Genomic DNA, 21,323 nt, shown 5'->3' on the forward strand with positions numbered 1-21,323 from the left:
ACCCTCTGAAGCGCCTTACAGTCCGTAGCGGTGGAGTTGCCGTAACAGGCTGTGATGCAGCCCGACAGTATGCTCTCGATGATGTACCTGTCGAACATTGTGAGGGCCCTTTGGGACAGGCCGAATTTCTTCAGCATCCTGAGGTTGAAAGGTCACTGTCGTGCCTTCTTCATCTGTCCGTGTGGTTAGACCATTTCAGCTTCTCCGAGATGTGTACACCAAGGAATTAAGTTATTGACTGTCTCCACGGCGGCCCCGTTGATGAGAATAGGGGCATGTCCAGCCTTGTTCGTCCTGAAGTCCACAATCAGCTCCTTTGTTTTGCTAACGTTGAGGGAGAGGTTGTTTACCTTGCACCACGCCGTCAGAGTGCCTTCCTCCTAGCTGTAAACACTCGTGTTGTTGTTGGTACTCAGGCCTACTACTGTCGTGTTGTCAGCAAACTTGATGGAGTTGGAACTGTGTGAGGCCACGCAGTCGTGTGTATACAGGGAATACAGAAGGGGACTGAGAACACACCCTGTGTTGAGAATCAATGTCGACAAGGTAATGTTGCCTACCTTCACCACCTGGGGGTGTCCCGTCAGGAGGCCAAGGACCCAGTTGCAAAGGGAGGAGTTCAGACCCAGGGCCGTGAGCTTTGTAATGAGCTTATAGGGCACTATGGTATTGAAGGCTGAGATGTAGTCAATGAACAGCATCCTCACATATGCATTCCTTTTGTCCAGGTGGCTAAGGGCAGTGTGCAGTGCAATGGCGATTGCGTCGTCCGTGGATCTGTCAGGGCGGTAGGCGATTTGGAGAGAGTCGAGTGTGTCAGGGAGGGAGGTGATATGGTCTTTGACTAGCCTCTTTAAGTACTTCATGATAACAGAAGTGAGTGCTACTGGTTGGTAGTCATTCAGTTCAGTTACTTTCCCTTTCTTGGGCACGGGGATGATAGTGGACATCTTGAAGCAGGTGGGTATAGCGGCCTGACCTAGGGAGAGAAGATGTCAGAGAAGACAACAGCCAGCTGGTCTGCACATGCTCTGAGGGCAGGGCTAGCAATGCCATTACATTTACATTTACGTCATTTAGCAGACGCTCTTATCCAGAGTGACTTACAAATTACTGCCATCTGAGCCATCAGCCTTGTGAGGGTTAACACATTTGAATGAGTTACATATGTCCTCAGTGGAGACTGGGTGTGTAGCCCATGTTGTCATCGGGGCTCTCCTTGGCAGCTTAGGGTCATTGTGCTCGAATCATGAGAAAAAGGGGTTTAGCTCGTCCGGTAGTGGGGCGTTGGTGCCCGGGATATGGATGGCTTTCTTTTTTTATGCTTCAATTAAGGAATCTATCTTTAATTTCAGGATTAACTGGTATATTTGGATACATTTTATTCCCCATATTCTATTGATCCAATACAACAACACAATTCAGAATTATTAAAAAAAATGTTTTGCTTCGGGCCCCCAAAACGCTAGGCTGTATGTGTGGGTATCGATGTGGGTATGGAGACCTGCGAGCCTCTGCGGCCCCTCGTGATGATTTCAGATTTTATTTCTGGCTCCCACCCCCATCAAAGTTGCCCATCCCTGACCTATACATTTTTCAGCCTTTGACCTTCCTGCCATTCGACTTAGATACGTTTCTATAATTCACAAATGTATTCCTGGCCAGTGCACGAGCTGCGTCGCCCACTCATTTTCAAATCAAATCTATTTATATTTTCCTTCTCCTATGAGTCCTCTCTCCCTTGTGACAACTTTCAGATGTTGAATTCCAGGGAAACAACAATTTGCATCTCAGGAGGAACTCCGATAAGTTGTAGCAAATTCAGTGTCTGTTTATACAAGAAAACCAAGAATTGTAGATCACTTTGAGTATACCGGCCTATCTGCAGAACTATGAGAATATTTGATTTGTTAAATACACATTTATATATATCTAGCTATATTATCTATATTATAATATGCTAAGCATTCTAAGCTGCAGGAGGATCCCCTTCTACAATTCGTGCCAATTTTCTTAATTTCAAGCTCAAAAGAAGCACGTCCTCCTGTTGGTCTGGCTGGCCACTTCATATTCCTCTGTATTTTGTATTTTTTACCCATAATGCTCATTGACTTGACATTCCATATTACCATTAAGTAAAGCCAAGTGATTATTTCTACTAGGGTTCATTGGGTTGGCCAAAGAAACAGAACACTATTTTAATTAGCAAAATAAAAAATATTGTCATCCTGCCAATACTATGATGACACTGAAGACAGTAGTTTTCAATGGATGTGTTTGTAAATTCACTCTAGAGTGCCAGAGTGTGCTCATTGTGTGCTCTGGGCATTTGTAAATTCATAGCTTTGTCAGATTGTCAGTTCGTAAATTCAGAGTGCTCTCTAGCCAAGGACCAGGGTTGATCTGAGCATTCTGACCTCACAACGGCACTCAAGCACCCAAGCTAACTGGCTAATGTTGGCTAGTTTGCTAGCTACTTCCAGACACAAATGAGAGAACATCTCTCTGACCCTTTTACTCACCCTAGCAGAGCTGGTTAGACTGTTTTCATGTTATCTAGAGCGTTGGCGACTGTAACTGTGCTGCTGGCAACAAATATATATATATATATATATATATATATATATAAATAAAAATTGCCAACGTTTCCTGACACAGGTCATATTCAACGGGCATTGCGTGTTCGTAAATTCATCAGTTGTTTTGCGCTCTGGCACACAGATGAGAGGGCATTGAAATCAGAGTAGATGGCCAGAGTGAATTTATGAATGCACCCAAAATTCGAACTATCATAAAAATGTATCCCTCCAGCCCTATAAAATGGACTCAGAGACTATACACTGGCTCTTGCCAGCCCTGTGCAGTGTTTTCCTCTTCTGAGTCAGATGATGTTGAGCTTGAGCTTGTTCCCGGCTGAAAACTTTTATCCAATAGGTCTACATGCTCTGTAGTACTAAAGCTGGTGTCAACGTCATCAACAACAGGAGCAGGATTAGTCTGCTGAACATACACTAGTCAGTGATTAGCCAACATTTTACTACTTTGTCCCAATCAAACATGTTACTCCAGCAGCATGTGCTTGCTTGTAGTTTGCAGTCGTTGTCGACATAAAACTAAAATTCAATCGTTATTCACAAGCTAATGTTTTATGAACGAGTGGCTGGTCCAGTGAATAATGTTAGCTACGTGCCTATTGACACCCATTCTCAACTGGATCCACCTTCGACAGGTGCGGTACTATATGCAAGACCAGCTGCCATTGCCCAAGACAAGACAAGGTTCACCAGCTGAAGAACATTAAGGACCATGCCTGGAACACTCCACCAACACAACATCCATATTCAGTTAGAGTGATGTTGTAGTATAATATACCACAACTGCATTGTGGTATAAATATGGCTAGTTCTTGTACATAAACTTTTCAGGGCCGTCTTTCAAAGTTATTTGGATTTTTATGAATTAACTTCATAGATTTTCATTGTAAAGGGTTTAAACACTGTTTCCCATGCTTGTTCAATGAACCATAAACAACATGCACCTGTAGAACGGTCGTTAAGACACTAACAGCTTACAGACGGTTGGCAATTAAGGTCACAGTTATGAAAACTTAGGACACTAAAGAGGCCTTTCTACTGACTCTGAAAAACACCAAAAGAAAGATGCCCAGGGTCCCTGCTCATCTGCGTGAATGTGCCTTAGGCATGCTGCAAGGAGGCATTAGGACTGCAGATGTGGCCAGGGCAATAAATGGCAATGTCCATACTGTGAGATGCCTAAGACAGCGCTACAGGGAGACAGGACGGACAGCTGATCATCCTCGCAGACCAGGTGTAACAACACCTGCACAGGATCGGTACATCCGAACATCACACTTGCGGGACAGGTACAGGATGGCAACAACAACTGCCCGAGTTACACTAGGAATGCTCGATCCCTCCATCAGTGCTCAGACTGTTCGCAATAGGCTGAGAGAGGCTGGACTGATGGCTTGTAGGCCTGTTGTAAGGCAGGTCCTCACAAGACATCACCGGCAACAACGTCGCCTTTGGGCACAATCCCACCGCCGCTGGACCAGACAGGACTGGCAAAAAGTGCTCTTCACTGATGAGTCGCGGTTTTGTCTCACCAGGGGTGATTGTCGACTTCGTGTTCATCGTAGAAGGAATGAGCATTACACCGAGGCCTGTACTCTGGAGCAGGATCAATTTGGAGGTGGAGGGTCCATCATGGTCTGGAGCGGTGTGTCACAGCATCATCGGACTGAGCTTGTTGTCATTGCAGGCAATCTCAACGCTGTGCGTTACAGGGAAGACATCCTCCTCCCTCCTGTGGTACCCTTCCTGCAGGCTCATCCTGACATGACCCTCCAGCATGACAATGCCACCAGCCATACTGCTCGTTCTGGCGTCAGTGTTCTGCCATGGCCAGCGAAGAGCTTGGATCTCAATCCCATTGAGCACGTCTGGGACATGTTGGATCGGAGGGTGAGGGCTAAGGCCATTCCCCCCCGAAATGTCCGGAAATGTGCAGGTGCCTTGGTGGAAGAGTGGGGTAACATCTCACAGTAAGAACTGGCAAATCTGGAGCAGTCAATGAGGAGGAGATGCAGTGCAGTGCATAATGCAGCTGGTGGCCACACCAGACACTGACTGACACACCACACATTATTCCATTTCTGTTAGTCACATGTCTGTGGAACTTGTTCAGTTTATGTCTCAGTTGTTGAATCTTGTTATGTTCATACAAATATTTACACATGTTAAGTTTGCTGAAAATAAACACAGTTGACAGTGAGAGGACGTTTCTTTTTTTTGCTGAGTTTATGTATATATGTGAGTTTGATTAAATAAATTCATATAATATTTTTTACAAATGTACTGACAAGTGTCTAAATGATTCCAGCTGCATCAGAAACCAATAAAGTGTTGACTTAAACATCTGGATCAATTAATAGTGATATTCATGAAATGTATTTGGAAGTAACTAGCTAGAATCTTACTGCTAAAACAAATGATGCAGGGAGTTGGTGCATCATTTCATTTGTTGGCAAGTTAAACATGTTTCAGGTAGCATAGTGGTTAAGAGTATTGGACCAGTAACCGAAATGTTGCTGGTTCGAATCCCTGTGTCGACTAGGTGAAAAATCTGTCGATGTGCTCCTGAGCAAGGCACTAAACCCTAATTGCTCTGGATAAGAGTCTCTGCTAAATACCTAAAATGTAAAAAACACTAGATCATCTACTTATTCACTACATGAACAGACTAAACTGTATTTGCTCGAGAGACCAAGGTGAGTTTACACAGCAGTATGCTGGAACAGTTATGGGAATGTATGACACAGTGCCTTCAAAAAGTATTCTGACCCTTTGACTTTTTCCACATTTTGTTACATTACAGACTTATTCTAAAATGTATTAAAATTGTTTTTTACCCCTCGTCAATATATAGACACACACACACACACACACACACAAAACCCCAGAATGACAAAAACAGGTTTAAAAAGAAACCCTGAAATATCACATTTACGTAAGTATTCAGACCATTTACTCAGTACTTTGTTGAAGCATCTTTGGTAGCGATTACAGCATCGAGTCTTCTTGGGTATGACGCTACAAGCTTCGCACACCTGTATTTGGGGAGTTTCTCCCATTCTTCTCTGCAGATCCTCTCAAGCTCTGTCAGGTTGAATGGGGAGCGTTGCTGCACAGTTACTTTCAGGTCTCTCCAGAGATGTTCAATCAGGTTCAAGTCTGGGCTCTGGTTGGGCCACTCAAGGACATTCAGAGACTTGTCCCGAAGCTACTCCTGCATCGTCTTGGCTGTGTGTTTAGGGTCGTTGTCCTGTTGGAAGGTGATCCTTCGGCCCAGTCTGAGGTCCTGAGTGCTCTGGAGCAGGTTTTCATCAATCTCTCTGTACTTTGCTCCATTCATCTTTGCTTCGATCCCGACTAGTCTCCTAGTCCCTGCTGCTGAAAAACGACCCCACAGCATGATGTTGCCACCATCGGCATTACCTTAAGGATGGTGCCAGGTTTCCGCCAGACGTGACGCTTGGCATTCAGGCCAAAGAGCTCAATCTCTGTTACATCAGACCAGAGAATCTTGTTTCTCATGTTCTGAGTCTTTAGGTGCCTTTTGGCAAACTCCAAGCGGGCTGTCATGTGCCTTTTACTGAGGAGTGGCTTCCTACTGGCCACTCTACCTTAACGGTGTGATTGGTGGAGTGCTGCAGAGATGGTTGTCCTTCTGGAAGGTTCTCCCATCTCCACAGAGGACCTCTAGAGCTCTGTCAGAGTAACCATTGGGTTCTTGGTCACCTCCCTGACCAAGGCCCTTCTCCCCCAATTGCTCAGTTTGGCTGGGTGGCCAGCTCTAGGAAGAGTATTGGTGGTTCCAAACTTTTCCATTTAAGAGTGATGGAGGCCACTGTTCTTGGGGACCTTCAATGTTGCAGAAATGTTTTGGTACCCTTCCCCCAATCTGTGCCTTGATACAACCCTGTATCGGAGCTCTACGGACAATTCCTCCGACCTCATGGCTTCGTTTTTGCTCTAACATACACTGTCAACTATGGGACCTTATATAGACAGGTGTGTGCCTTTCCAACTCATGTCCAATCATTTGAATTTACCACAGGTGGACTCCAATCAAGTTGTAGAAACATCTCAAAGATTATCAATGGAAACAGGATGCACCTGAGCTCAATTTCGAGTCTCATAGCAAAGGGTCTGAATACTTATGTAAATAAGGTATTTTTATAAACAACAAAAAAATTCACTTTGTCATTATGGGGTATTGTGTGTAGACTGCTGAGAATTTGTTTTTAAATCTATTTTAGAATAAAGCTTTAATAACATAACAAAATTTGGAAATTCCGAAGGCACTGTATAAGGCACTGTATATGGAGAAGAAGAAAAATTTACTAATGTCAGGATTCACCTAGCGGTCATGATTTGAGGCTGTACAGATGTTTGATGTATTAGAATAATTGATTATGCTTATGTTATATTAATAGAAGGGGAGGGGTTATAAGACCCTCCTTACATTTATAGGGTCCTAGACTATAGATTAACAATATATATATATATATATATATATATATATATATATATATATATATATATTAATTTTATAGTTTTAGAACTGTTCCACAGTTGTTCTGTCTCTGTCTGACTGAGACAGAACTCTGCAGGGGAGTGTGGGAGATAAGAAACTAGTTAGACATTCCACAATAAATCAACTTTGGGGAGGGGACATTTATTGCCTAGCTTTTAGATAAACACTGAAATTCTATGTTTGTATAGCTATGGATGCAGGGTTTTGGTCTCAGGAGTAGAAAGGTAATGACGTGGTCAGTGACATCACTAAGGTGGGACTTCGGTTTAATAAAACAACTTGAGACCTTTTGTTTGATGCAGAACTTACTCGGAAACATGCGTGCTATGTTCCTGATTGTCAACTTCTGTCTGCAATTGCTTTAATAAAGGTTTTTGAATGATTTAATTAAGTATGTCATAATGCTAATTTCACCAATGAACAAATGTTGATTGACAAGGAGGAAAGGAACGAACCATAACACTATAATAAATATTATACTTCTGCCAAGGGAATATTTGCATATGGGGGGTGCATTGAGGTGTTGGGAGTTACTTTGATGAAAGGGATAGATTGTTGTTATGGACTTTTCACATCTCCTCGAGTCATCAACTTATTTGTATCCAATATGCTATACTGTCCATCTTGTGAGGGATAAATTGCTTGAATGGCCCCAACACATGCAGGCAAGGGGATTCGGTGTCCTGTGCCTAGCTTCTCCCCACATAGAACAAACTCCAAAAATAATCTGTAGACCATCAAGTGGCATTGTCTGTATGAGAATGACCAAAACACTAGACTTTCATGGGCAATTGTTGTGTACTGTCTGTATTCCTAATGTAGCGGCACAATGCAGAATATCTCATAGACAAACGTTAGCTAGCTAGCTACAACCCACAGGTAGTTATTAAAATACTAATATGAGTGATAAAGCCAAAGTCATTCCTTTACCCTTCGTCATCATCATCAAAACCTTTATCCAGTTTTGCTCCTAATAAGATGCACTGAGGCGAGCTAGCTAGTGTTAGCTTGCTATAACATTAGGCTACAGTACATTTTGGGTATAGCAAACAGCTAGCTAGCTCAATTTGGCTAGTAGTTGGACTCACAGAATTATACTACATTGAACAACTCTACCACTTGTGAAGAGAGCTTATATTACTAGCTAGCTACGTCTCTATGTTAATATGTAAAGAAAAACAAAAACAGTTTCATCATCTAGCGTTTTTTGGAAAGTGTTACCATCAATCTACCAATGATGTTATTGGTTGAACTCTCCTGGCACGAAAATTCAAAAATACTGTTATGGTGCATAATTGTGCCTGAAACACCTCTCATCCCTCATAATTATGTAGTGAGACTGGGAAAACAAACCAAATAGTGTCGCGGTGAAGTTTCCCTTTAACTTCTTAGGGCTAGGCCCCTTTTTTCTCAATTTCCGCCTGAATGACGTGCCCAAAGTTAAGTAAACTGCCTGTTGCTCAGGCCCTGACGCCAGGATATGCATATAATTGGCACCATTGGAAAGAAAACACTTTGAAGTTTGTAAAAATATTAAAATAATGTAGGAGAATATAACACAATAGATATGGTAGGAGAAAATCCAAAGAAAAACCAACCAGAATTTTTTGAGAGAGACCATCCTCTTAGAATGGCAAGTATAAGATCATATTGAAAATTAGCTCCCTGGATGCAATCCAATGGCTTCCACAGGGTGTCAGCAGTCTATGTTCAAGGTTTCAGGCTTGTAACTTCAAAAACGAATAAGAAACATGCGTTTTAGTACAGGGACACAGTCTTGGAAATTCATGTTTGCGGGTATCTGAGGAGTAAATAGAAACGTATTTTGACTTGACAAAGTTTAGGGGTAGATTTTCGGATTCCGTTCTCTGCATGACCGCTGTGTTTTATATTTTAGTTTATTTTCCAGTTTTTGGGGAATGGCACGGTAGACCCAGCTGTCATAATGCAAATTATGTAACCATTTGTAGGCCAATTTTTAATCTGTAGAATGACTAGCAATGCTAATTGACTGGACATTCCAAATCACCATGGCAATTATGCTTCACAGTAGTAGATAGACAGAACAAAAATATAAAAGCCACATAGACAATTTCAAAGATTTTACTGAGTTACAGTTCACATAATGAATTTATTTAAATTGATTGATTTCCTTAGGCGCCAATCTATGGATTTCACATGAGTGGGAATACAGATATGCATCCGTTAGTCACAGATCTCTTAAAAGAAATGGGCCACGCAATGGGCCTCAGGATCTCGTCACAGCATTTCTGTGCATTCAAATGACCATCGATAAAATGCAATTGTGTTCGTTGTCCGTAGCTTATGCCTGCCCATACCATAACCACACCGCCACCATGGGGCAGCACTCTGTTCACAACGTTGACATCAGTAATTTGTGCACACAAATGATTATTTCAACTCATAAAACATGGGACCAACACTTTACATGTTGCGTTTATATTTTTGTTCAGTGTATATTTCCATGGTAAAGGAGCTTAAGGTGTAGGCCACGGTGTCATGTAAAAATATTCCCAAAATGAGATAGTTCCCAATTGTTCTGATTGTGATGTCATGTTATAAAATTTCTAACAGCGTGAAAATGTTCCCAGTTCAAAATGTTTCCAATTAGATAATTGGCCTATGCACACAGATTTTTATCCCTTTAACCATATTATCAACCGGCTGGTAGAGCATGTACTAACAGTCGATTTAGAAATGGATATGAAAAAAAATCTTCACTTGAACCTAATTGGTCAACTCCCTTAGCCCTCCTGCATCAGTAGTGGCACTAACTTTGACCACTCAGACGGCTGTAAGAAAACTAAAATCAGTCACCAAAGATATGGGATAAAAGGCAGACACTCAGTTGGTGAGGCATAAATATTGCACCATTCCTGTTAGTAGAGACCATGAAGAGCAGGGATATGAAAATAAATAGTTAAAATGTAAAAAGGCTAAAAAGCACAAATTTTATAAAAATGTGCTCCACTAGGCGGTTTGATACACATACATAAGTATGTGGACAATAAGTGGATTTGGCTATTTCAGCCACACCCGTTGCTGACAGGTGTAATTGAGCACACAGCCATGCAATTGCGTTAGACAAACATTGGCAGTAGAATGGCCTTACTGAGCTCAGTGGCTTTCAACGTGCCACCATCATAGGATGCCACCTTTCCAACAAGTCAGTTTGTCAGATTTCTGCCCTGCTAAAGCTTCCCCGGTCAACTGTAAGTGCCGTTATTGTGAAGTGGAAACGTCTAGGAGCAACAACAGCTCAGGTGCAAAGTGGTAGGCTACACAAGTTCACAGAACAGGACTGCCGAGTGCTGAAGTGCATAGCACATAAACGTTTTCTGTCCTCGGTTGCAACACTCACTACCGAGTTCCAAACTGCCTCTGGAAGCAACGTCAGCACAATAACTGTTCGTCAGGAGCTTCATGAAATGGGTTTCCATGGTCGTGCAGCTGCACCAAGATTATGATCACCATGCGCAATGCCAAGCCTCGGCTGGAGTGGCGTAAAGCTTGCCACCATTGGACTCTGGAGCAGTGGAAACGCGTTCTCTGGAGTGATGAATCACGCTTCACCGTCTGACGGATGAATCTGGGTTTGACGGATGCCAGGAGAAAGCTACGTGCCCGAATACATAGTGCCGACTGTAAAGTTTGGTGGAGGAATAATGGTCTGAGACTGTTTTTCATGGTTCGTGCTAGTTCCCTTAGTTCCAGTCAAGGGAAATCTAAATGCGACAGCATACAATGACATTCTAGACGATTCTGTGCTTCCAACTTTGTGGCAACAGTTTGGGGAAGGCCTTTTTCTGTTTCAGCATGACAATGCCCCTGTGCACAAAGCGAAGTCCATATAAAAATGGTTTATTGAGATCAGTGTGGAAGAACTTGACTTGTCTGCACAGAGCCCTGACATCAACCCCATCGAACACCTTTGGGATGAATTGGAATGCCAACTGCGAGCCAGTCCTAATCACCCAACATCTGTGCCCGACCTCACTAATGCACTGAATGGAAGAAAATCCCTGCAGCAATGTTCCAACATCTAGTGGAAAGCCTTCCCAGAAGAGTGGAGGCTGTTATAGCAGCAAAGGGGGACCAACTCCATATTAATACCCATGATTTTGGAATGAGATGTTCCACGAGCAGGTGTCCACATACTTTGTCATGTAGTGTATATGACATTATTAGTTTTGACACTGAGGCGTTTACCTTGAACATAATATAGTTGGGAGCCTGTCCCAGCATCATATTGTTGTTTAAGATCTAGCACACTATTGAAGTACCGGCCATTATGAAGCAACTTCATCACACGCCATTGAAACGGATTTGTGCTCTCTGATTGAGTTGAAATTCAAATCCTATAGGGTGAACATACAACCCCTCATAATTACGACAGAACCCTTTGCCCTGACTTGACTCCACGAGGCATAATCTCGAAAGAGGCAAGGGGCTCAACACCAAAATTCTAATTTAGCAATTTACCAAACAGTAAAAATAACTAAATAAACAATTGAGAGTGAAAGTGTGTACTCCCCAGTGTAAATTGGCGGGCGGTAAGGTGTAACTCGCTTTTATACCTCTCAAACATGACATCTCGATGGTAAGTAGGGTTGAGAAGAGGTCCCACCAAATATTATTTAATCAGTGGTGTAAAGTACTTCAGTAAAAATACGTTAAAGTACTACTTAAGTCGTTTTTTTGGTGGGTATTTGACAACTTTTACTTCACTATATTCCTAAAGAAAATCATGTACTTTTTACTCTATACATTTTCCCTGACATCGAAAAATACTCGTTACATTTTGAATGCTAAGCAGAATAGGAAAGTGGTCCAATTCACGCACTTCTCAAGAGAACATCCCGGGCAGACTCTAAACACAAACGCTCCAGGGCTGTGTGCCCCTGGCTATCCGTAAATTAAAAAACAAAACAAAATGGTGCAGTCTGGTTTGCTTAATATAAGGAATGTGAAATTATTTATACTTGTACTTTTGATACTTACGTATATTTTAGCAATTACATGTACTTTCGATACTTAATTATATTTAAAACCAAATACTTTTAGACTTTGACTCAAGTAGTATTTTACTGGGGACTCACTTTTCCTTGAGTAATTTTCCATTAAGGTACAGTATCTATACCTTTACTCAAGTATGACAATTGGGTACTTTGCCACCACTGTCTTTAATGTATCCAATGGTGCCATGGAAAACCTCCCTCCTCGGCTCTCTCACCGGCTTGGGTCCATTGCCATCCAGGTAGAGCAGCGTATCCACTTTCTTTGGCAGAGAAAAGTCGATTAAAGTAATCATCAAAAGGCATAGTTTGTGGATCGTACGAAATGTTTAAGCCCGGAATTGTGCCCATGTAGTCGTACTTAACGCGTACTTAACGATATTCCTCAGCAGATAGGTCAGAAAAAACAACGCTGCGCTCGTTGTGTTCACCCATTATAGGATGGAGAGGTTGAGCAGGGAATTGTTGCACTGCTGTCACATCTCTCGTATTAAGCCATACTAGAACAATGTTCCCCATCACTGAGGCAATGCCAAGGACTATCAATATCCATTTGACTAACGAATACATTCCTTGAGCGACCACTTTGCAGGGAAGGTCTGAAGAAAGTGGTATAGGAACGATTGTGAGAGGTGCACATTTTATCTGCGATGACCAGCCACACCAACCATTCCCTTTAAGAGTTCATTAACAACATTCACATCAAAGGATTGCATTTACAGCTGTATTGGATGTATTGGACCAGTGTTTAGGTCAGGATCAGATGTAACCCCGACACCACACTGACAAGGCTTGCCTTTAAGAACCAACTGTATCAAATATAAGAGCACAATAAATCTCAGCAGGCACGAATGCTACTCTACACAACCACTGTTCTGTATACAGTAATGTCATGTGCCGATGACTCAATGTCTCTCTAAACTCTCACTATATACAAAAAAAAAGTAACTAATCAGTTATTTTACCAGCAAAAATATTGTAAACAGGTTAGATACTTTTAAAAAATGAGATTATTACTTAAAATCTAATTTTATTGGTCACATACACGTGTTTAACAGATGTTATTGCGGGTGTAAAGAAATGCTTGTGCTTCTAGCTCTGACAGTGCAGTAATATCTAACAAGTAATATCTAACAGTTTCACAACATATTCCGAAAATACACGTACATCTAAGTAAGGAATGTATTAAGAATATATATACAAGTCAGAGCAGCATTGCACTAAAATACTGTGGCATAGTATAGAGTACAGTATATACATATGAGATGGGTGATGCAATATTTAAACAATTAAAGTGACTAAGATACTGTAGAATAGTATAGAGTACAGTTTACACATATGAGATGAGTAATGCAAGATATGGAGACATTAAAGTGGCCAGTGATTCCTAATCTGTCTATAGGCAGCAGCCTCTGGTGTGCTGGAGATGGCTGTTTAACAGTCAGTGGTGTAATATACAATACAATATATACATATGAAATGGGTGATTCAATATGTAAACTATTTAAAAGTGACTAAGATACCATAGAATATTGTGGAGTGCAGTTTATGCATATGAGATGAGTAATGCTAGATACGGAAAATTGTTAAAGTGGCCAGTGATTCCTAATCTATGTCTTTAGGCAGCCACCTCTGATGTGCTAGTGATGGCTGTTTAGTAGTCTGATGGCCTTGAGATAGAAGCTGTTTTTCAGTCTCTCAGGCCCAGCTTTGATGCACCTGTACTGACCTCGCCTTCTGGATGATAGCGGGGTGAACAGGCAGTGGCTCGGGTAGTTGGTGTCCTTGATGATCTTTTTGACCTTCCTATGGCATCGAGTGCTGTAGGTGTCCAGGAGTGCGGGAAGTTTCCCCCGGTAATGCGTTTAGCAGACCGCACCACCCTCTAGAGAGCTTTGCGGTTGTGGGCGGTGATACAGCCCGACAGGATGCTCTCAAATGTGCATCTATAAAAGTTTGTGAGGGTTTTATGTGTTAAGGCAAATTTCTTTAGCCTCCTGAGGTTGAAGAGGCGCTGTCACGTCTTCTTCACCACACTGTCTGTGTGGGTGGACCATTTCAGTTTGTCAGTGATGTGTACACCGATGCTCCAGTTTAAATTTGTTCCACCTGAGTGTCTAACCACAAGTCAGAGACCACAATGATGACACACCAAATGCGTTTGATGTGTCCTTTTCGTCTTCTAATGCCCTAAGGGGAAAGTAATCCAAAATAAACTGAAATTAATCATACTACGTTACTGAGGTTGGGTAATCCCAAAATTACATTACTTAACAGATTATATTTAGAAAGTAACCTACACAACCCTGCCCTTGACCAACCAGCAGCCAATTCTAAATTATTTCCCATTATTTAGCCTGTTATACATTATCTCTTGGGTGCACTTCCCTATCTCAATACCACCACTACTTGAGTGCGTAGTGTAGTGCCCTCAAACTCAACCCTGGACCTCGAAGCCAATACCAATGCTTTTCCCCCCCTTTTCTTCCATTGTTCCCCTCTAATCAGGGACCGATTTAGACCTGGGACACCAGGTGGGTGCAATTAATGATCAAGTATAACAGAAAACCAGCAGGCTCTAGACCTCTTAGGGTAAGAGTTGAATACCGCTGTAGTAGATTAAAGTTACCCTATAACCATGTATCCAACAGTTTTTATGTGAGTAAAGGCCTGCCGTATAAAAATACATCACAAGTGTGATCGAAACAGGATGTGTCCTTACAATTTTGTAAATATTAACAATTTCTTTGTACGACATGGTGGGATCTTTGTGTCGGTAAAATTTATTGTGCGACAAATTGCGGTGGAAATGATTTCTTACACAATTTGATAGAATAATCATCATGTTGAGGTAAATTTGCAGTCACACGTTGCTATGATGTGTGGTCCTCCCACTGCAACTTGGTAAAGCATGCAGTTGTCTACACTACAGGGTGCTGAAAATGCACAGTGATTAACTTGATGCACCTTTCCAATAAAATCAAGGGTCTTAACTTGTATGCTAGTGACATGATTGGTGCTTAGCTGCCAATTAACAAATTATCTTGCTCTTATCATATAACCTAACCTATCCAGTGTACACTATCAGCAAACTTGTCTAGAGAGCATGCGAACCAGATTGAGCAAATTTGTCATTTATCGCAACACTGCGTGACAAAACTATCGGTAGAGCGGAAAATGCCACGGAAACACATTGACCTTTATTCAGTACATGAAACCATCACGCAGCCTTTTATCCCCCCCAAAAAAGTGTCTGATGGAAACACCTCTAGTGGGGAAATGCATTTTTTCTTAAATGCAGATTTGATCACATTTCTATGAATATCTGTGGCATATTAGATAGAAACCTAGCTATTAATAAGTATTTTGCCCCCTCATCCTGAGGTTAATCATTTTGAATTCAACTACACAAGCTCTTTGAGACACACCAACAGTTTCAGCATATACAATAGGTGAGAAACCATGTCATTCTCTCAAGAATTTGTATTAAGTAAAAATATTTATTCTTAAAACAAAATGACAATTAAGGGAGAGATACAGTAAAGACACTTATCACATAGCATCTGGGATATGAGGACATTACAGATCTGGCTTTTAACACAATTGAAACTCTTAAGATCAGAGTGGGAGTAGATGGCCATTACATATTGTGCTGGAAACAGACTATAGTCCTTCACAATGTACTTGTGAGTAGTCCCTTAAGTCAAAATAACTAAAATAACTGACAGGACTGCAAGCTACACTACAGCTAAAATGCAGACTGAGCATTCCCACACACTCACCTTGACAATTCATTTCATTTCAGTCATTTAGCAGACGCTCTTATCCAGAGCAACAATCTCACATACAGCTAATTATAGTTACAACCAAGCACTTCAGAATCCTAAAAATAATTCCTTAAAAACAAAACTAAAGATAAAAACAGACAAAGTAGACCTGTGAAACTCCCAGGATGGTTTCCTGACAAGACATACAAACTACAAGCACACAGACATGGACAACAAGGACACAAAAAGTTTCATCTGACCTCCTACCAACCTTGTGGAGGCCGGCCATGTTTGAGTTCAGTTCAAGCCCGCTTGATTGGTCGACATGGAGAAAAATCCATAATCAAGGTACAACCTTCTCACAAGTCCTGGAAACATGGATGTTTCAGAACATGTCTAAGTAGGTTCTTTCGAAGTCCACCTTGAGGGAATTGATGATAATAGTCCAGAACAAAGCCTGTTACAGTCAATGGCTGCATTCACACAGGCAATCCAATTTGGAGCTTTTTACCACTAATTAATTGGTCTTTTGACCAATCACATCAGATCTTTTCAGAGCTTATCTGATTGGTCAAAAGAATAAATAGTGAGAAAAAAAGGCAGCCCAATTCTGATATATCTAAATGCTGCCAATGTGGCTGTTACTAGGAGTTGGTGAGAAGAGGATAAGGAGAAGTGGAGTGTTCAGTAGAGGGCTTCATTGTTGCTGCTTCGTGGCCTCTTGATCTTCTCTATGTTTTTCAGGATCATGTCATGTAATGTCACCTGCAAGCGGATGGGGTTTGGTTATTACGGTAAACAAATATCTGCACCAGAACATGACAGGCTAACAACATAACGTTAATACAACATGGTTGAACAGAGCCAGAACTGTGTGCATGTATTGCTCACATATTGATTCCTCAGCTCTGACACAATGATCTTGAGGCTGATGTATTCCTTCTCGTCTATTTCAGTCACCGTGCGCTGGTAGTCCTCCTGCAGACAGACAGATGGTCAGCAACAAGAGGACTCAGGGCAGCAGATTGGATGTGGATGTAAACAGTATGCACTTAACACTTACCACATGAGGGTACTTTGTAATTTTTGAGACTAGCTTCGCTCTGGTGATGTAATACCTGTTGAAAACAAATGTTTGAGACAGTCCAAGGAACCGTTTTAGATTCATAAGGGATTTTTGTGAAGTAAATAAAAACACAAGGTAGTGTATACTGTGGCATACCTGGAAATTTGGTCCAGGTAAGAGGCTGCCTCTCCTTCCACAGTCCTGAGCTCAGCAACAGTTTCCTCCTGTAAACAGAAACAAGGCCAGCATCATCTGACAGAAAGGCAAAAGAGCTCAAGTACTGCCCCCTAGTGTTGGAGATTTGTTAATGTTTGGAAAAGTAGACCAGAAGCTAGACATGTGAATGTGCATGTCTCTGCACTCATATTGATGGGAAAGTATAATACCTGGATGGATACACCAAAGTTGTTACCATCCTCTATTCTGGGGATTAAGAGCTGGACCCACATTTTGACCTGAGAGTGAGACATACAGATGAGACAGTCATTTCTTAACAGTAGATCTCCACTAAGCAATTCAGAGTTGGAGAACACTCAAAAAGCAATCAAATAAATCCCTCAAAGAAAAATGGCTGTGTTTGTGTGTACATACTGTGTTGCATTTCTCTATGAGGGTTCTTATTTCTGGCTTGACTCTTTCGATCAGGTCCACCAGCTGGCCATTGCTTTTTATCATCCCCCCTGGCATGGCAAACACCTTGGGGCCATCTAGAGAGGTGGGATTGAGAGGTCAAACATCCAAGCAGCTTCTAGCTAATATAGAATACTGCAAATCAGTCAAGTGTAGTCTACTATTCTCTTCTATCAAGAAATGTATTGAAGATGAATGGTTCTGGCATAAGTCGGCATTGACAGACATTGAGATATTAACAAGCGTATTTTACAGTACAGCAATGCCATCAGACTTATTATGCAAGTATTAAATGGCATGACAACAGGCAGTAGGGTTTACCTTGACAGTTATCATCTTCTAGTCCATCTTCCATTTTCCGTTTTCTGGAATTTTGCTATAAACATTAACCTCGGGTTAACATAGGCATTATGTCTGTTAGAGGTCTCCCTTGATCAAAGGGGTTCGACATTGTTCTACCTCAACAGTAATGGTCAAGTGCTTTGAGCACAGTGACCTGCTGAGAGTCAATGAGCCATTCTGTTTGTGTCTCATTAACATTCCTTCACAGTGTTATGTTAAAGTGAGTGAGAGACTACTGGTGTTGGCTCTCCTCCACTTTGTTCAGGGTAGTCTCTTTTCAGATGTGGAACATACCCTTGTGATCAGACTAATGAAGTTGTTAGGCAGCACCAATATAAACAAATGCTAGCTAACTGTGGTTGCAGGTTTTTGTTCCAGCCAAGCAGTAACACTCCTGATTCTACTTTTCATAGTCTTCAATCAAGATCTGATTTGCTAAATCAGGTGTGTTACCTGTAACCATGGGGAAGGCAGGTAGCCTAGTGGTTAGAGCATTGGGCCAGTAACCGAAAGGTTGCTAGATTGAATCCCTGAGCTGACAAGGTAAAAATCTATTATTCTGCCCCTGAACAAGGCAGTTAACCCACTAGGCCGCCATTGTAAGAAAAAAAATCTTATTTAACTGACTTGCCTAGTTAAATAAAAAAAATTAAACATGTAATTGACAAAATCATGTTTGGTATTGAATGTATACACTTTCATGATACTGATTTGATGCAAATGAAAATCCATGAACTTACCACATCTACTCCATCATGGCTATTGTTGAGAATGATTGGGTCTGGTACTTTGACATTTATCTCTGAGTGGATCTCTTTCAGGTCTGCGACATTCAAAATGGGCTCCTGGAAAGGATGAAGAAATTAAATCAAAGTGTATTTGTCACATGCTTCGTAAACAAGGTGTAGACTAACAGTGAAATGCTTACGGGCCCTTCCCAACAATGCAGAGAGAAATTGAAAAATAATACAGCGTGGAATAATTACACAATGAGTAACGATAACTTGGCTACACTGACTGGATGTGCAGGGTTACGAGGTAATTGCGGTAGATATGTACATATACGTAGGGGTAAAGTGACTAGGCAACAAGATAGATAAACAGTAGCAGCAGTGTATGTGATGAGTCAAAAGAGAGTGAAAAAGGTTCAATGCATATAGTCCAGGTAGCTATTTGGTTAACTATTTAACAATCTTATGGCTTGGTGGTAGAATCTGTTCAGGGTCCTATTGGTTCCAGACTTGGTGCATCGGTACCGCTTGCCGTGTGGTAGCTGAGAGAACAGTCTGACTTGGGTGGCTGGAGCACTTGACAATTTTTTAGGGCCTTCCTCTGACACCGCCTGGTATTGAGGCCCTGAAAGGTAGTGCGTATGACCCAGTGCTTGGGTTGGATGCCTAGCCATTGCCATACCAAGCAGTGAGGCAGCCAGCCAAGATGCTCTCAATAGTGCAGCTGTAGAACTTTGAGTATCCGAGGGTCCATGCCAAATATTTTCAGCCTCCTAAATGGGGAAGAGGCATTGTCATGCCTTCCTCACGAATGTGTTGGTGTGTGTGGAGTAGAGCTGGGTGATATTGACAAAAATCCATAGTACAATAAATTGCCTGAATTGATGCAATAACGATAAGTTATAATGTGCACTAGTTTATTTTTTATTATCTACTACTGGTTTGATGGTTGTAGCCATCAACTGTCCCATTAACAATCCCCCATATTAGCAAATGCATTTAACTTCAAATTTCTCTATTATAGGCTACTTATCATAATGATTGATATCAGCAAAATTCTTGTGATTGGTGTTGATCATTTTCAGTTTATTGTCCCAGCTCAAGTGTGGACCATGTTAATTAGTGATATGGACACAGGAACTTCAGGCTCTCAACCCGCTCCACTACAGCCACATCGATGGAAGCGTGCTCGGCCCTCCTTTCATGTAGTCCATGATCAGCTCCTTTGCCTCGCAGATGAGGGAGAAGTTGTTGTCCTGGCATCACACTGCCAGGACAACAAGGGTGGTGCCAGGACAACAAGGGTGGTGCCAGGACAACAAGGGTGGTGCCAGGACAACAAGGGTGGTGCCAGGACAACAAGGGCAACACATCACAGCTGACAACACATCATGTCAGCTGTGACAGAGTACTTAAGGGGCTCTGGGTTAACCTATGTTCTATTTTGACAATGAAATGTACAACAATAGAATCCCTGTTATTAGAATATGATTACCTTCAGAAAGCTGTCAAGTTCCAGCAACTTTTTGGGGAAAAAGTCTGCGACCAGGTTTTCAGCCTAGTAAAGAACAAAGTTATTTTTTTTTATCAATGATCACGTGTGCACCAGCATCAGTATATACATGATGCCTCCAAACAGTTATTTGTGGTTTTTGATTTATAGTTATTTGTGGTTGTTGGTCAAATTTGTGAAATAGAAGACTAGAACCATCTAAAATAAGAACATATTGACATAATATTGATACTCACCTCACCCGTGATCCGCTCTCTGAAGGCGTCCACCTATTAGAAAATAATAATAATAACCCTTTTCGAACACATCTTGTGACATGTGAAAGAAAAACCATGCTGAATAACAGTACAATCACACCACGTGTCATTTGATGGAAGCAGCTGTCCTTAACACAATACGTTTTTTCCCGTCGTGTCTTTATCTGTAGCTAGCAGGCGACCTATCTAGTTAAATTTGTACATATGCTAATTTTTCTCCCCAAGAACTGGTAGTGTTACAGTGGATGAAGTGGGAAATATTTAGTTACTAACGTACTAACTAACGTTGCTGTTTCTGCAGAAAAAGACATACCTCGTGCATAAGTGTGATGCGGGATACTGTAGACAAACAAACCGGTACTGTCCAGTCTCAACAGGATAGATAAACACCACTTGACTGAGCTCAGATTTTCTAATAGAACATTCATAGATGATGTTGTGCTAATAACGTAGCTAGCTACTATAAGCAATGAGCAAAATGTAGCTAACCTCCCTAGCTAGGCCTGGCAAGGATTCTCAATTATTCAACTTCTGCGTCAAAGTAATTGTGAAAAAATTACCTTCGTTTTGAGGTCATTGTCTACCTTAATGCCTTTTGAAGACATAATTTGAAATAAATCAAATTAACTGATATAAACAAACAAAAAAGGTTTTAAGTGGCTCGTTGCTTTTGCCGCACACTGCTTCGAAATCAAGTTATGACGTAGACAAGATGCGACTCGTAAAACAACCACGTGGACCAAAGAAAAAGTATCACTAGCTATTTTTCTCGTGGATTATTTTTAAAATACAAGATAATATACTGATCCAAAAAAAAGTTACGTCCGTGTATTACATTAACGGTGTGTCCGTGTTTATTTTT

At 41.4% G+C, this 21,323-nt stretch overlaps 1 protein-coding gene across 2 annotated transcripts; it reads right to left on the reverse strand.

Annotated features, from left to right (window-relative positions):
* Positions 1-15,635: 15,635 nt before the first annotated feature.
* Positions 15,636-21,315, reverse strand: LOC115171262 (proteasome activator complex subunit 3). Of its 2 annotated transcripts, none has more exons than XM_029727901.1 (11): positions 21,022-21,315; positions 20,441-20,473; positions 20,187-20,249; positions 18,701-18,805; positions 17,940-17,994; positions 17,580-17,695; positions 17,375-17,443; positions 17,145-17,212; positions 16,986-17,040; positions 16,814-16,900; positions 15,636-16,687 (listed from the first exon to the last, which is right to left on the reverse strand). In XM_029727901.1, exons 1-11 carry the CDS (start codon positions 21,064-21,066, stop codon positions 16,607-16,609), a joined length of 777 nt encoding a protein of 258 aa, XP_029583761.1. In that variant the 5' UTR covers positions 21,067-21,315; the 3' UTR covers positions 15,636-16,606. The 2 variants fall into 2 exon arrangements, with proteins under 2 accessions (XP_029583761.1, XP_029583762.1); XM_029727902.1 differs by lacking the exon at positions 21,022-21,315 and adding an exon at positions 20,775-20,924.
* Positions 21,316-21,323: the final 8 nt, after the last annotated feature.

The sequence above is a fragment of the Salmo trutta genome, chromosome 32, assembly GCF_901001165.1.
Source record: "Salmo trutta chromosome 32, fSalTru1.1, whole genome shotgun sequence".
Classification (NCBI taxonomy): domain Eukaryota; kingdom Metazoa; phylum Chordata; class Actinopteri; order Salmoniformes; family Salmonidae; genus Salmo; species Salmo trutta.